General features: G+C 41.5%; 1 protein-coding gene across 1 annotated transcript in view; it reads left to right on the forward strand.

Moving 5' to 3' along the window:
• The window catches only part of FER1L6 (fer-1 like family member 6), a 137,787-nt gene that overhangs the window by 88,962 nt on the left and 34,316 nt on the right, over positions 1-14,509 (forward strand). Inside the window, exons 15-23 of the mRNA XM_049826813.1 lie at positions 2,890-3,010; positions 4,306-4,406; positions 5,043-5,133; positions 5,928-6,047; positions 7,208-7,360; positions 8,725-8,911; positions 9,479-9,603; positions 11,544-11,678; positions 12,237-12,386. Coding sequence (XP_049682770.1) covers positions 2,890-3,010; positions 4,306-4,406; positions 5,043-5,133; positions 5,928-6,047; positions 7,208-7,360; positions 8,725-8,911; positions 9,479-9,603; positions 11,544-11,678; positions 12,237-12,386 — 1,183 coding nt within the window. The remainder of the gene's footprint in view (positions 1-2,889; positions 3,011-4,305; positions 4,407-5,042; positions 5,134-5,927; positions 6,048-7,207; positions 7,361-8,724; positions 8,912-9,478; positions 9,604-11,543; positions 11,679-12,236; positions 12,387-14,509) is intronic.

The raw sequence follows: 14,509 nt of genomic DNA on the forward strand, positions 1-14,509 counted from the left end.
GGGTAGTGCTCACCTTGTTGTAGGTTATTGAGCAGAAAGTAAATGGGAAATTCTGTTTCTTTTGATATCCCATTAGGCAGTAAAATGAAGTTGTAGAGAAGATCTTCATCTTTTTAAACAGAAAAATTGTCACATAAACCTATTAGGGATGTATGGAAGTTAGGAGTTACAGGTAGGACACTGGAGAGCAACAAATTATTTGGTTTCTGTGGGCTTAGCTTAGTGGTTAAACACGTGTCCAGTTCTATCTGAAATGACCTAGGGTATTTGAGGCATCCTTACAGCAAACATGAAAGACCCAGCCCCTTCTGGGCCCACAGGTGGATGCCCGTGCTTAGGCAATTTAGCCTACTGGGGCTCTGGATTTCAGGGGTGGATGATCAGGATGATCAAATTTTCTAAAAATTTGGCTGTGCTCAGATAGAGAGACCTTGAAATGGAAGAAGTCAAGTCCATACCAAGTGCACTCTCCTTTCTTAGATACCACAGCCTCTCCCAGAGGAGAGGAAATTGAAAGTGCAACCATTTTTCTGCCAGTTGTTGAACATCATGAAGAACAGGAAGCTTGAGTAGTTTTGTCCTTTATTATTTAGGGAATTAGTTTCTGTGGAGGAATACTGAAGGGTCACATGGCAAGTTGTATTGGTTTTGACTGGGATAGAGTTATTTTTTTCCCATAGTAGTTTGTATGGGACTATATTTTGGATTTGTGCTGGAAATGTTCAGAATACAGGGATGTTTTCATTACTGCTGAGCAGTGCTTACACAGACCCAAGGCCTTTTCTGCTCCTCACCCCACCCCACCAGCGAGCAGGCTGGGGGTGCACAAGGAGTTGGGAGGGGACACAGCTGGGACAGCTGACCCCAACTGACCACAGGGATATTCCAGACCATAGGACGTCATGTTCAGCATATACAGCTGGGGGAAAAAGAAGGGGGGGACATTCAGAGTGATGGCGTTTGTCTTCCCAAGTAAGGGTTACGTGTGATGGAGCCCTGCTTTCCTGGAGATGGCTGAACACCTGCCTGCCCATGGGAAGTGGTGAATGAATTCCTTCTTTTGCTTTGCTTGTGTACGTGGCTTTTGCTTTACCTATTAAACCGTCTTTATCTCAACCCACAAGTTTTCTCACTTTTACCCTTCTGATTCTTTTCCCCGTTGCACCACAGAGAAGTGAGCAAGATGCTGTGTGGTGCCTAATTGCCAGCTGGGGTTAAACCACGACAAAAGTATGCACCAGAAAATAGCTCTCCAGTACAGGCTCTTCTCAGCTGCAGAGCATGTATTGGTGGCATTGGGTTAGAACCATTCCCAGAACAACAAAAAGCAGTTTATAGAGCTTCATATCCATTAAAAAGCTCTCCACTGTCCCACCAGTAGTAAGGAAAATGATGAGACCTCTAGTGTTAAATCCAGTATGGCTGAGCATGGTATTTCATAGGGCTATAGTATTTATATAAAGGGAGGACAACGTCCTTAACAAGTACATGGTTTTGACATAGTGCCTACCACAACTCCAGTCAAAACATCAGGCTTTGTGGCAGGTGTGCATCAAAGTGTGCAGAGCCTCTGGTTACGCTGGCGTCTTGCTCATTTTTTTCACTACAAGACCTTCAAACAGCTGAACACCCAAAGGAAGCAGCATTACAAAAAGAGTCAATATGGCAAATTGAACCTAAGATTAAAAGTGAGAAAAGAGAGAGCAGCAGAAGCATTTTATCACTGAGTTACTATGAGTTTGGTATCACTTTTACTAAGCAGGGTCCTGCAGATCAGCTTCTGCTAAGGAATGTCAATCTCCGCTAGCTATTGCTTCTGAAACAAAGCATCTTGTGAAAGTAATGTGGTGGTGACACTCTGCCATGCCTCTCCTGCTGTGCAGTGTGTGGAGCCGTTGCTCTTGAAGAGGTGATCAGATTTTACGCTTTGCCCCTTTTCCCCTTGTTGCTTCCCACCATTAACAGTATTTCAGAGCTCCTCTGCATGTCCCTTTGCCTGTTTTTTCTCTCACCCTGGAAAGCACTGAAACTAGATGCATTGACTTCAAGCTTCTTCTCTTCAGGGATCTCACAGGTAGCATAAGTGATGTTTGTGGTTGTTCTTTGCAGTATTTACTGGTTAGCACACGTGAACACATCCTGTCAAGTCTTCAGTTTCTGTGCTGTGAGAGAGCACCAAACAGTTTTCCTTTCCCGCTGTCCTGGTTTCATCTGGGATAGAGTTAATTTTCTTTCTAGTAGCTGGTATAGCATTATGTTTTGGATTCAGTATGAGAAGAATGTTGATAACACACTGATGTGTTCAGTTGTTGCTAAGTAGTGTTTAGCCTAAGTCAAGGATATTTCAGCTTCTCATGCCCAGCCAGCAGGAAGGCTGGAGGGGCACAAGAAGCTGGGAGGGGACACAGCCAGGGCACCTGACCCAAACTGGCCAAAGGGATATTCCATACCATGTGATGTCATGCCCAGTATATAAACTGGGGGGAGTTGGCCTGGGGGGGCGTATCGCTGCTCAGGAAGTAACTGGGCATCAGTCAGTGAGTGGTGAGCAATTGCATTGTGCATCACTTCTTTTGTATATTCCAATTCTTTTATTATTATTATTGTCATATTATTATTATTATTAATCATCATTGTTGTTATTATTTTTATTATGAATAATTATCGCTATTATTTTCTTCCTTTCTGTCCTATTAAGCTGTCTTTATCTCAACCCACAAGTTTTAATTTTTTTTTTCTGATTCTTTCCCCCATCCCACTGGGTGGGGGGGCAGTTGGTGAGCGGCTGTGTGGTGCTTAGCTGCTGGCTGGGGTTAAACCATGACACCCGCGCCTCCCCCTGAACTCCTCTCTCACCTTTATGATCTGCTCTGTACTTTGTTTTCACAGGAACTACCAGTACCTACCGTACAACGAGAGGAAGCCGTGTATCTGTGTCAAGAGCTACTGGGGCGACCAGACCTTTCGTCTGTACTCTTCCAACACTCTTGAGAAAATGGCGGATCACCTGGTAAGTAGCAACCATCCTCCCAGGTTCATGTATTCACCAGAGTATGGCAGTGAGAGGTCACGTCCCCCAAAACAGGCCTTCAAAATTTCCCCCAGCTGCATTCCTTGCTGTTCATTTTGTGAAAGAGTAGCTGATATCAGCCCCTTCTCTTTTTTTTGTCCAATTGCTTTGATCTATTAGACATAGTCAAGTATTCCTGTCGAGTTTGGTTTTTTTGGCCATAGGGCTGTCGTCTTTTCTCAGAAACATTTTATTCTTTGTAAGAACAGTCAAACAATTAAAATATGAGATACAGAATAATTCTGTCTCCTATGGCTCTTCCTCTAATATCTTCTTGCCCAGACCACATGTTTTAACCTCTGTTTATGCTGGAGACTCTTTAAAGGACACTTTTTGGCTTTAGTTTTCCTAAAAACATTGATAGAGACAAAATGGCGTATCGTCTCATGGGCAGTCATTGTGATGCCCTAGTCATAGTGTTTTCCCATAATGATGTTTTATTCTACCCTTGTTTAAAGTTGACTATCAACAGTCTCAAGAAAGTAGTAGTATTTTTTTGTAAAGTGACTTCTAATGTTGAATATTTTAATTTGGGGCACTCAGATTAAGAGTCTGATTCATTCTTCATGTATCCTTATATACCTCAGGAGCAACAACATTGAAGTCATACTCATGCAAGGTTGTATCATGACAAGACAGGGGCTTATAGGCCAACATTTCCAGGTATTTGAAAATTGAACATCTGAGTATATATATGGAGAGATATGTTTGTCAGTGTACTTTAACATCCACAGGCCTTTCTGGAAATCCAGCCATTTATTTTAGTTTGTAAGAACAGACTCCATTTCTCAATGATAACGGTAGGTGTTGCAATAAACTTTGCATATGGATTCAGGTGCCACTAAAGTTTAAGAAGTTAACTCCAGCAACTTGCTAAATTTAGGCAGCAGGGCTGGAAACAGAACCAAGAAGAACTACAGTTTTTCCTCCTACCTAGTGGAGAATGTTTCCCACGGACTGATCTTCACCAAAGTGAGAAAACAAAGCTGCTCCAAGCAGTAGTAGCTTGGACTAGTAGTTGGAGAGACTGGGGAAAGGTCAAAATAAATCATGCTGCCGGAGTCTTCTCTCTGCACACTTCAAGCGTAGTGATATATCAAAGGTTCTGTTCTGTCAGGTTACAAAGTCACCTCCCTCATTCTTGATAGTTATACAGTGAATAATGGTGTTATAACACTGGCAGAATGACAAAATGCACTCCTTTACATAAGGGCTTTTTCATGTGTTTTTCATAGGAAGAATCGTTAGAGCAAGTAAAGGACATGATCAAGGTTTCAGAGATTGCATCTGAGGAGAAAATGAGGATGACCCTAAATGATTTTATCAATCAAAGCAGGTAACTACATTTACTAGAGGCATACAGAAAATTGACATTATATGTTGGCTACAAATTGGAGGCTAGACATGGAAACTGATGATAATAAAAAAAAGTACAGTAAACTTACTATGTATTTTATTTATTCTCTTGTAAAAGCAAAAGCCTTCCCAAATTGCAATGTCTATTTATACAGAGAAAATATTTAATCGTTATTTTCAATATTCAGTATTCACAGTAGACTACTGCCAATCATTGTCATATTATTTTGGCTTTCTGGACTCTAAGAATAGAATGTATATGGGATAAGTAGGATTTAATAAAGTGCGTGATGGACATACTGTAAAAAAGGACAAGGTTAAGATAAAGGATTCCACATGCTGGGATGAATTACCCAGTGGGTTCTGTGTCAGATGACATGATTGGGCTCAAAGTAGATATAAACCCTAATTTCTAAATATTAACCACGTTTCTGTGAAATGTGGTGCAGACTTTTTGGACTCTATTCTTTGACTCTTATAAGTGCTCAATATTTATTTTAGAGAATTTCAGCATCTTTGTCTTCTGGTTCATGTACTGCATTTCATTCCAAAGTATTTTAGTGGCTTGCATTAAAAAAATAACACATTTAAAGAACCCGTTATTCTTGTGTCCTAGGGCCTTCACTACTATTGCTGAAAAGAAGCCCAAAGGGTTGAACTACACTGCTTTGGACAAAAAGAGACTCATGCTGTTCAAGCAAGAGCTGGTATGGTTTTTTTTTTTTCTTTAAGCACTGATGCAAAGATGTTAACTGAAAGCATGCTGGTTGCGTACATTTTAATTTCTATTTGATATCACCATACTGGAATGTTTTGTAATTAATATGAATATAGTATCTAAGAGCATTTTTTTTCAACAAACCCCACTGTGCTTAATAAAGAGTTGTAAGATACCCTAAAATAATTCAGAATATGTTATTTTTAAATACAAATAAGATGTTATAATAATGAGCTGATTTTTCTTTCCCATGCATCTTAAAATGCGATGATGCTGAGTTCAGTGGAAAAACACCAAATTAACACTTCTGTTAAATGTTTAATTACTGTGGTGGGGCTGAACTTCAAGACTAGTAAAGTCTGGTATTTGATATTCCTGGATCTAGTCACCTCCTCCAGGGAACCAGTGAGAAGAAACCAAACTGGGTGGAGATAGTCTGAATGTTTATTAGCTTTATTTACTGTTTCTAGCACAGAATTTGGCTGTGACTTCTGTCAGGACAGAGGCCTGATAACTCTAGGTGATAATCACATGTCTCTTGGGACTTCCATACATCCAGTATACATACAAACAAAGAGAAAATGGGAGACATTCACATTTTATGTTATTCAGCTCCAAAGAGTAAATCACTTTCTGTTGTGACAAAGAAGGTAATTGTTACCTTGAACCACATGTCTCCATCTTTTCTTCTCAACTTGAATCGAAGACTGTTTCCTCCTTCTGTGTCCAGTTTGAACTACTTGTGAATGCATTAAAAATACATACTGTTTTTCCTGGCTGCAGGAAGCAATGTCTAGTGATGCCAAGGGAATTGTTCAGCAGCAGAAAAAGAAGATGTCACTGGATGAAATGATGCATGAGACTCAGAGCTTTATAGATAAAATTCGGTTCTTGGTTGATGAGGTAATCCACACAGAAATTCAGATAAATTTAAAATCCAGGGCTTAACTTTGATTTTCATAATCCCATGTGAATAATAACTCCTGGCCTGGTTATCCAAAGAGTTCTCCTTTGGATATCTGGACCCAATGCTGTTTTGCATTAAATGAAGCTGTTAACAGACTGGGGTAGGAAACATTGGGCTATGTGGTATGGAGGGGAATGTGGTATGGAGAATATTTTCTCCCCCCCCCCCCCCCCCCCCCTTTAAAAAAAAAAAAAAAAAAAAAAAAAGGCATCCTATATGTGCCCCAGTGGCTTGGAGACTGCTTTCTGATCTGAATTCATGTCTCCACTTGTATGGACATAGCGATTTGGACTGGTATGAGCTCAGGGGTCTCTATACTATACTTCACTGTGCAGACACTGCTTAGACATGCTATTAAGCCCAAGAATAACAGAAGAATGGACATATTTGGTCAGGGCAAACTCCAGCCAGTGGAGTGCTGTCCCTCTGAGAGCTGCCTGTGCTAACAAACTAAACAGGGCCGTGGTTATTCATGGCTCAGAGAGCACGTGGAACAGCCTGGCATGGTTTGCAGTCTATGCCCAAATTCTTTGCCTTCCCAAAACAGAGTGACCTCACTCATGGTGCCTCCTGGGAACAGCCCTGGGCTGGTCTTTGCTTCAAACCATACTCAAGCTTTGCTTGGGGAATTGTTATTTGGGACAGAGCAAGGCAATGCCATGGAGCATCCTCACAAGCAGAACAGATGATAGGATGCCAGTGCTTGAGTTTCGTCCTGGTCCTTTTTGGTTTGCTGGTAGAGATGAAGTTGATGGTATTTCCACAGTAGGTACTTTCAGCTTACACAATCGGTGGCTAAGTTATTTCCTGAGACAGTCATACCCAGAATTTTAGTTTTAGTTTCTCCTGAAACGATTTCTAGAGTGGATGCTCCTTAATCACTCTACAAAACTCTTTATCTTCAGCTGTGCTTAGGAATGGAGGTTTGGACTGCAAAGCATGAAATGACAGCCTCCTCCAGTCCAGGTGCACCCCTGCCACTCCACAGGAGCCATGAGGGAATCAGCTCTTGGTAGAGAGTCTTTTAACAAAAAATAATGTTGTTGGCTCATAGAAAGAATTCAGCTTTAGTTCAATATTCCTCGTCATTTAACAGCCACAGAATACGGTGCCTGATGTGTTCATCTGGATGCTCAGCAGCAGCAAGAGGGTTGCATACGCAAGAGTGCCAGCAAAAAACATACTCTATTCCCCAGCAAAAGAGCAGAGAGGCAAGGACTGTGGGAAGATTAAAACCCATTTCCTGAAAGTAAGTCTGGGGTGTTCTGCAAACACAGGTAATGGCTGGAGACCATTCAGTATTCAGATTTCTTCCAGGGACTGTATTTTACAGGGTCATCTTTGTAATGTTCTAAAAATGTGTACATGTTTATATCTGCCATTTATTAATATTTGCTTCTTACATTTATGCTTGTCCTTTAAGCACTGTATCATTCCCAGGCTCTTGGTGTACGAGTAATTAATTCTCTCACTACTTGTTATGGCAAATATATAGCATTGTTTAGCTATAGCTCTATACGTAAACAAATAGAAGAGGTACAGACTCTTTGCTGGCAAAGACGTCAGAACGCAGCACATGAAAGTCCAGGAGGAGACTGGTAGGAGATCAGCATGCAGCAACTCAGATAGCAGGGAAACCTAGGTATTCAGAGGTAATACAGCAATTATTTATGCTTGCTATTTAAAATGCAGCTAGGTTTGTGCAATATATGTCCAAAATATTGTTATGGGATTGTTTGTCTTGAAGGAAAACCTTAGTGAATACACTTCTACCAAGGCAGCGTGACTGGTAGTATTTGGCAGTGGAATATTATGCAATGTAATTGTTACTATGGCCATCAGGAAAAATCCAAACACACAAGAAAATAGTAACTTAATATAATGACTTTTCAGTGGTTTTTCACCTGGAGCTGCCAGGAGTACTCCCATAGAGCACAGCTAAGAGCAACTAGAAATATCTAAGTTCCTGATAGTTGCCATAGGTGCTTGCTAAGCACAGCACTATTTGCCTGCAGGAACAAGAAAATACCATAATTAACTCTCCAGCCCCTTCAACATCAAGAATTACCATAGGAACAGATAATACTAAACACTGACAGATAATGCTAAACACTGAGTTTAGCAGAGCTGGATGAAGTGGGAACAGAGAGGAAGGAAATAATAGTATTGTTCACCAAGACTAGTAATGTTTTATACTGGAATATATTTTCTGACCTGCCCAATGGAGGAATATTTTTAATAATACATGGGGCTAACTATTGGAGACCAGCAAAACTGTATGAAATGGAAAGTGGGCTGAAGTCCGGGAAAAGTAGGATATCAGCTAGCATTGATATGCTTGCAGCTATTGGGTAGCCTGCCCAAACCTCTGCTTATCAGGCAGTATGCCATTTACATAGACTTTCAACCAAGCAAACTACTCATTTCTTCCCTAAGAATCACAGAAGTTCCTTGTGCTAAATGAGTCTCAGGGCCACTCACTGTGGAGAAATGCCATTTATCAGTATATCAACTCAGTGGATGCTCCTTTATTTTACTCTGGCTTGGTAGGACTCAGCATCCAGCCAGCTCTCTCTCTTGAGCTTGTTGTGATGGGTGGATTTTTTTCTTCAGTTACCAGGCAAGCGCCCGCTGGGCTGGACTGTGCAGGCAAAGGTGGACATCTATCTATGGCTTGGACCTGCCAGCTATGCCCACAGCATCATGGAGAATTTGCCTGTAGGGTATGAGACTGAATTATCATCTAACACCAACTCAGGGCACAGTGTGGTGCCCTCACCTCCCTGCCTGCTGTATAAAAGTAAGGCACTGTTTCTTCTCCATATTAGCAATTAAGAGATGTGGCCCCAAAAGCTCTAATTCAGAGGGTGGCACAACCTCTGTTTAAAGTAACTGTTCTAAGATGATCATGGCTTAGCATCTTTTCATCAGAAAAGGCTGGTTTCATTGCCAAGTCATCGGTCCTGCCACCGACACTTTGCAGATGTCAAGGAAAGAAAGGACTTGTTCATTTGCAATATCTGTTCCCTGTCCCATGGGTCTGTCTCCTTGTAATGAGGAAGCATCTTTCAGTTCTCCTGATGAAGCTACCGTGTTGAACACCTAGTAGATAAACCAGTGATGGGAGATACAAACTGGCAGTTAACAACCTTGCAGTAGAGACTTACATAGGACATCGATTTTAAGGGAATACAGAGGTCTTGCACAACTTCTGAGTGTCTCAGGTGTTTCTTTAGTGAGACAGCACTAGCAACAGTTCCCTTTGTCAGATCCTGGTTGGAAAACAGGTGATGAATCTTCCCTTCCTACCTATGTGCTGCATCATTTCGATGAAGCTGACGTTACTGTTTTCTTTGCAATGATGTAGCCTCGCACCTCTTCCAGCTGAGAGCCCACATGTATCAGGCAAGGGGGCTCATTGCAGCTGACAGCACTGGACTTTCCGATCCTTTCGCAAAAGTTACTTTCACATCACACTGCCAGACCACAAAGGTAAGTTCCAAAGTCTCTTTCAATAAATGAAAACACTTTTTTTTTTTCCCAATTAAGCCACGAAAAGGAAAAATCTTGGTTTCGCAAGGAGGTACATAGCAGGAAAAGTTAGATGCCTGCTGTTAAAGGGCAACTCCTGACAGTCCACTGCAAGCGAGGCAAAAGTTTAGGTGTAACCTACTACTCTAACATGAGGTGCAGTAGTACTAGTTTATTTTAGCTCAGATGTTAGGTTCTCTGGGGCTACTGGGACTTTGTAGCAAGTGAATTACCTTTCTCTACAGCTTTTTCTATATGTTTTAAGTTTGGGCTGTTGTCATTCCTTGGTATGAGAATGAACCCCCATGGTTCTCTTTTCCTATAGTCTATGCATGCAGTGATTGAGCAAAAAGTGAAGACCTTTATAGGCTTCTGTAGCCATGCAAACCAGCATGGCTTTTTGTGATGGAATTTGGCAAAGCACACTGGTGGGTTTAGAGTGGCAGCCTTGAAATGCGCTGAAAACAGAAGTGTGAGACTTTCTGCACCACTTAAATGCTGCAAAAATGTGCCCATAGGGAGTGGTCTCACTTCTTCCTCAGGCATCTCCAGGGACAAATGGTCTCCTATGGACATTTGATGGAGCCATTAGAGAGGAGGGGGAACTTCTACAAAGCTCCATCCAGCAAGAAGGGTTGAAGTACAGCCCTGGCAAATGAGCAGGAGGATGGTCCCTCACAGAACTTGAAGACTGACTTTCAGACGTCCTGAGCCCTCTACAACTACCCTGGAGTTAAAATGGGTCCAGGAGTTCTGAAACCCATGCCACAAATAGAATTTGCTGAGGCAAATATGGTCTTGCTTCAGAAAAAGTATTTAAACGCCCCATCCAGGCCCTCCCCAAAAAAACTCCACAGAAGACTGTTTTAATCTATTTAATTCTAAAATTCCTCTGACACCACCTTCTCTTATGAAGCAAGTTCTGTAGCATGTGCCAAAGGGAGCGAGGAGCAAAAACCTTTCTCTGCTCTAAGTTGTACATGGCTGTTTGTGCTGCTTTTGCCTCAAGGATATGAGTTGATCTTTTCCTGTAATGAGATTTTAACTTCTAATAGAAGTTAGTGAATGAAGGCAATAAAGTTAGTGTTTAGATGCACCAGATTCAGGAAAGTAGAATTTGGCCCAGGAAAAATAGGATTTTATAAGCACAGAAGTGTTCAGTTTATTCACTGCCTGAATAAAATATTGCAGCCAATAACTTGCATGTTTTTAGAAGACTGTCACCCAAGTGCCACTAAACTGTAGTCAAGAGCCTTATTTCCATTCGAAAGAACGATAGCAGGTTATGAGTCATTTTGCAGTTGGCATATTTTTCCTCTTTAAATGTTATCTTTGTTAAATATATTTCCTGCCAAGACAGTTAAAACATTGTCTATGATGAAACACCATAAGCCAAATTACAACAAATCAAAACCTACTGATTTATTATGAGTCATTAAAATATCTTCTTCTTTTTTTTTTTTTCCCCCCATAAAGTGTTATGTGTCATACACTGAAGTAAAAACAAGATTGAAAAAATGTACCCTGGAGAAGTGAAAACTGGCCTTGGTTTAGGGCAAAGGCTTTATTTCAGTAGCATTGGACATACGCCTGCTTTCCTAAACCAACAGCTTTTCTCTCAATTTAATACTGAGCTTTGTCTACACAGACTGGTGATTGTGTATTGATGTGCTTGTGAGGGGTCTGTGAGGCAAACAGGGAAATAGAGAAACTGGAGATTGGCTTCAAGGTGAAAGAACCATATTCTTCTGGCTGGCAATAGCTGCTGAAAAAGGTGGTGTCTCAGACAAGGAATTGTTCAGGCTGTAGGAAAGAACGTCACCATCAGATCAGCACGTCCTGCTGAAGGACTCCCAAGCAACCAGTTTATAGCTCATTAAACATTTCCTCTCTTTCATTAGATCATTTCTCAGACGTTATCCCCCACCTGGAACCAGATGCTGCTCTTCGACAACATTGTGCTTCATGGTGACAGAGAGGAGATCGCTCAGTTCCCACCAGAGATTGTCATCGAGTTGTATGATGACGATGCAGTGGTAAACTCAAAATCCTTCTTAGTAAAAACCTGGGCTCTTCCATCTTACTGCCAGTGTGAAAGCAAAGCGGTGTCACTGAACAGGCATTAAATGGATGACCTTGCTGAATGGAGCTCACTGTTAGAGTGATTTGCACTTTAACACCTGAAAAGAGCCCTGAGACTCACTTTATGTCCTTGCAAAGCTGTGGCCTTGTTTTTTCCCAAATGAATCTTGCTCCCTAAGACTGGCTTACAGAAATCAGAAGCATCTTGCCTCCACTTCGCTTGCACATGACTGCAAATATTGTATCTAAGTCTGGGGAGACACAGATTTATCTCTGACCATGCAAACTGTCACAGTCTCACTGACTGAATATAGAGCTCAGAAACTTTGGGTGCTCTGAAGAGGTAATAAGTACTCAGCTCTTCCATTTTCATAGCTGCCTTGCATTTTACCTTGCTCTTTCCTTCAGGAGAAGGGGTTTTTTTTCACAAACACTAAACTCTGCATCACCTTGGGTCCTATGACAGCTGTGAAATTCATACGCATCTGACACCTGTATTCTTCTTTATTTAGGGTAAGGCAGAATATATTGGGTCTACAGTGGCTGCCCCTGTGGTGAGACTTGCTGATCAAAACTATAAACCACCTAAACTTTCTTACCACCCAGTGTATTGTGGAAATCTTTCAGGAGGAGACCTTCTTGCTACATTTGAGCTTCTGGAGGTAAACTAGACTTTCTCGACCTTTACACTTTTACACCCTGGGCTCACAAAAGCAGCCGTGGCATCGAGGCCTGTCACCCTCTTGAATTAATGGAAGTCACAACTGGAGCAGGATCATTCTGCTGTTGGACCTCGTAGTCCCAACGCAGTCTCTGTCACTCCCTCCACCCTGCCAGGGGCCACCGTCCCTGCACACACCACCGCCAGCCCCCCGCACGCTGAGCCTCCTTTGCCCATCACTTGCCCTAAATTGGGCTCTAGCCTCAGAAACCACTGTGAAGGTCCCACTGCCATTGCAATGACTTGCTCTTTGGAGTAGCACGTGGCCCTGACTTTAGCAACCTCAAAGCTCTCAGTGCTGCTTTCACTCTTAGGAAAAGGAAGCAGTGAATAATAAAGATTGGATTAGGGAGACTGAGTTTTCAGATACGCCTAATGGATTACGAGAAAAGTTACACTGGTTTCCAGCTGCGAGAGAAAAGGCAAATTCAGCTTACCTCTGGGGCTAGCCTGGCAGTGCGTGAGTGGGGTGTATTGTGCCTGGGATTTCAGGGAATTTCAGTGGAATTTTCAGAGCCATCAGTTAGAGGAAACTTCTCTCTGCTGAAAACCTACAGCAGTTTATTCTGAACTCTGAAATGGGAGAAGCGTGGAACTTCGTGACACGTTTTACAGATATTACCAAGACAAAACAGGCTTTTAAGAATGATGGGCTAATTATGTTCTCGGAAAACCTGAAAAATTACACCATGTGGAACATTTCCTCATTACAGTGGGTACCTAGGGACAGAGTCTAGTACCTTAGCCATAATTTTCCCATTTTTTTAATTGAAATCCACTTTTTGGTGAACAAAGAGAGCACTGTATTTTGTTTTGCCATCTTTTGGGACGAGGGAAGCAGCATGGCTTCTGGGATATATCCAAATATACCCCTAAGACTTCTCTAGAGAGTTGACAAGAACTGTAAGTAAAGACCCTGCAGTCCTTATTTTCATGCTCTGTATTATTCTTCTCAGTGACAACACTCTAGAACATCTCACATGGCAGATAATAGCAATAAGGACATTAAAGAAATTTTCAGGAAAAGGTATAAATATAAACTTCTTCCAGGCTTCAAAGCACTCCCAGAGCTGATGTGCCAGTGGTTCCTTCCAACATCACGGTATTCTTGATGGGGCTCTGTGTAGGGATGGAAACAAAAATCTCTCATCACTAATTTATTCTCATTCTCAGCCCACAACCTTTCCCATGACATACCCTGCTCGATAACTCTGCAGGTACCCTTTGGTTCAGCTGAAGAAGTGTTGTGTAAAAAGTGAATGTTCCTTTCTCAAAATGAATGCTATTACGCTGGGTCTTGCTGGAGGTTAAAAATTATTCTTATAACAAAACATCCTGGCATTTAGAAAAATAGTGGACTAAAAAAAATACAGACTAATGAATACTAGGAGTCTTGATTTTGCTCAAAGTGGGCTCAGGATTTACTGATTTGGGTTTTTTTGATCAAAAAAGCAAAATCCCCTTGTAAACACACCCTGGGGGTGTTTTCCTCTACTGTCATCTGTGTGCTAGATCATTCTTCACCTCTTGTTCTGTGCAGTTTCACTGTGGCTATGAAGAAAAGTCCTTTCAGAGTTATTCCAACCTAATTTCATTGAAATTAACAGAGTTTCACTGAGTAATACAGAAACACTCTCAACACCACTAGTGGTTGTTAGCTCTTGGAAAACCAGAGGCCTTGCAATATATTGGAGAACTGTTCAGTTAACTGCAATACTTAACAAAAGTGAAGATCCAGAGAATCTTGATTTGATATCAGTCTTAGGTTTTGCAGTCCTGGAGTGCAGTTTAATAAAATTATGAGGCAGTTCTGTCCTCAAATGTGAGATCTCACCAGCCTTCCTCTCCTAAGCTATGTACTTTGGAACTAATCCCTTCTCACAGCTGTAAGAGGAGACACAAATAGCTATGTGTATTCTATTTTTTTGAAAAATAATAAAAATGGTGCCGTTTAGAAATTACATATGCTTAATCACTGCATCATGCAGATTAATATATTTTTCTTGATCACCTGTCATCAGTACCCAGATCAGATAATGCAATGAAAGTGGATACCCTGAGGGA

Source organism: Accipiter gentilis, chromosome 2 (genome assembly GCF_929443795.1).
Source record: "Accipiter gentilis chromosome 2, bAccGen1.1, whole genome shotgun sequence".
Lineage (NCBI taxonomy): Eukaryota > Metazoa > Chordata > Aves > Accipitriformes > Accipitridae > Astur > Astur gentilis.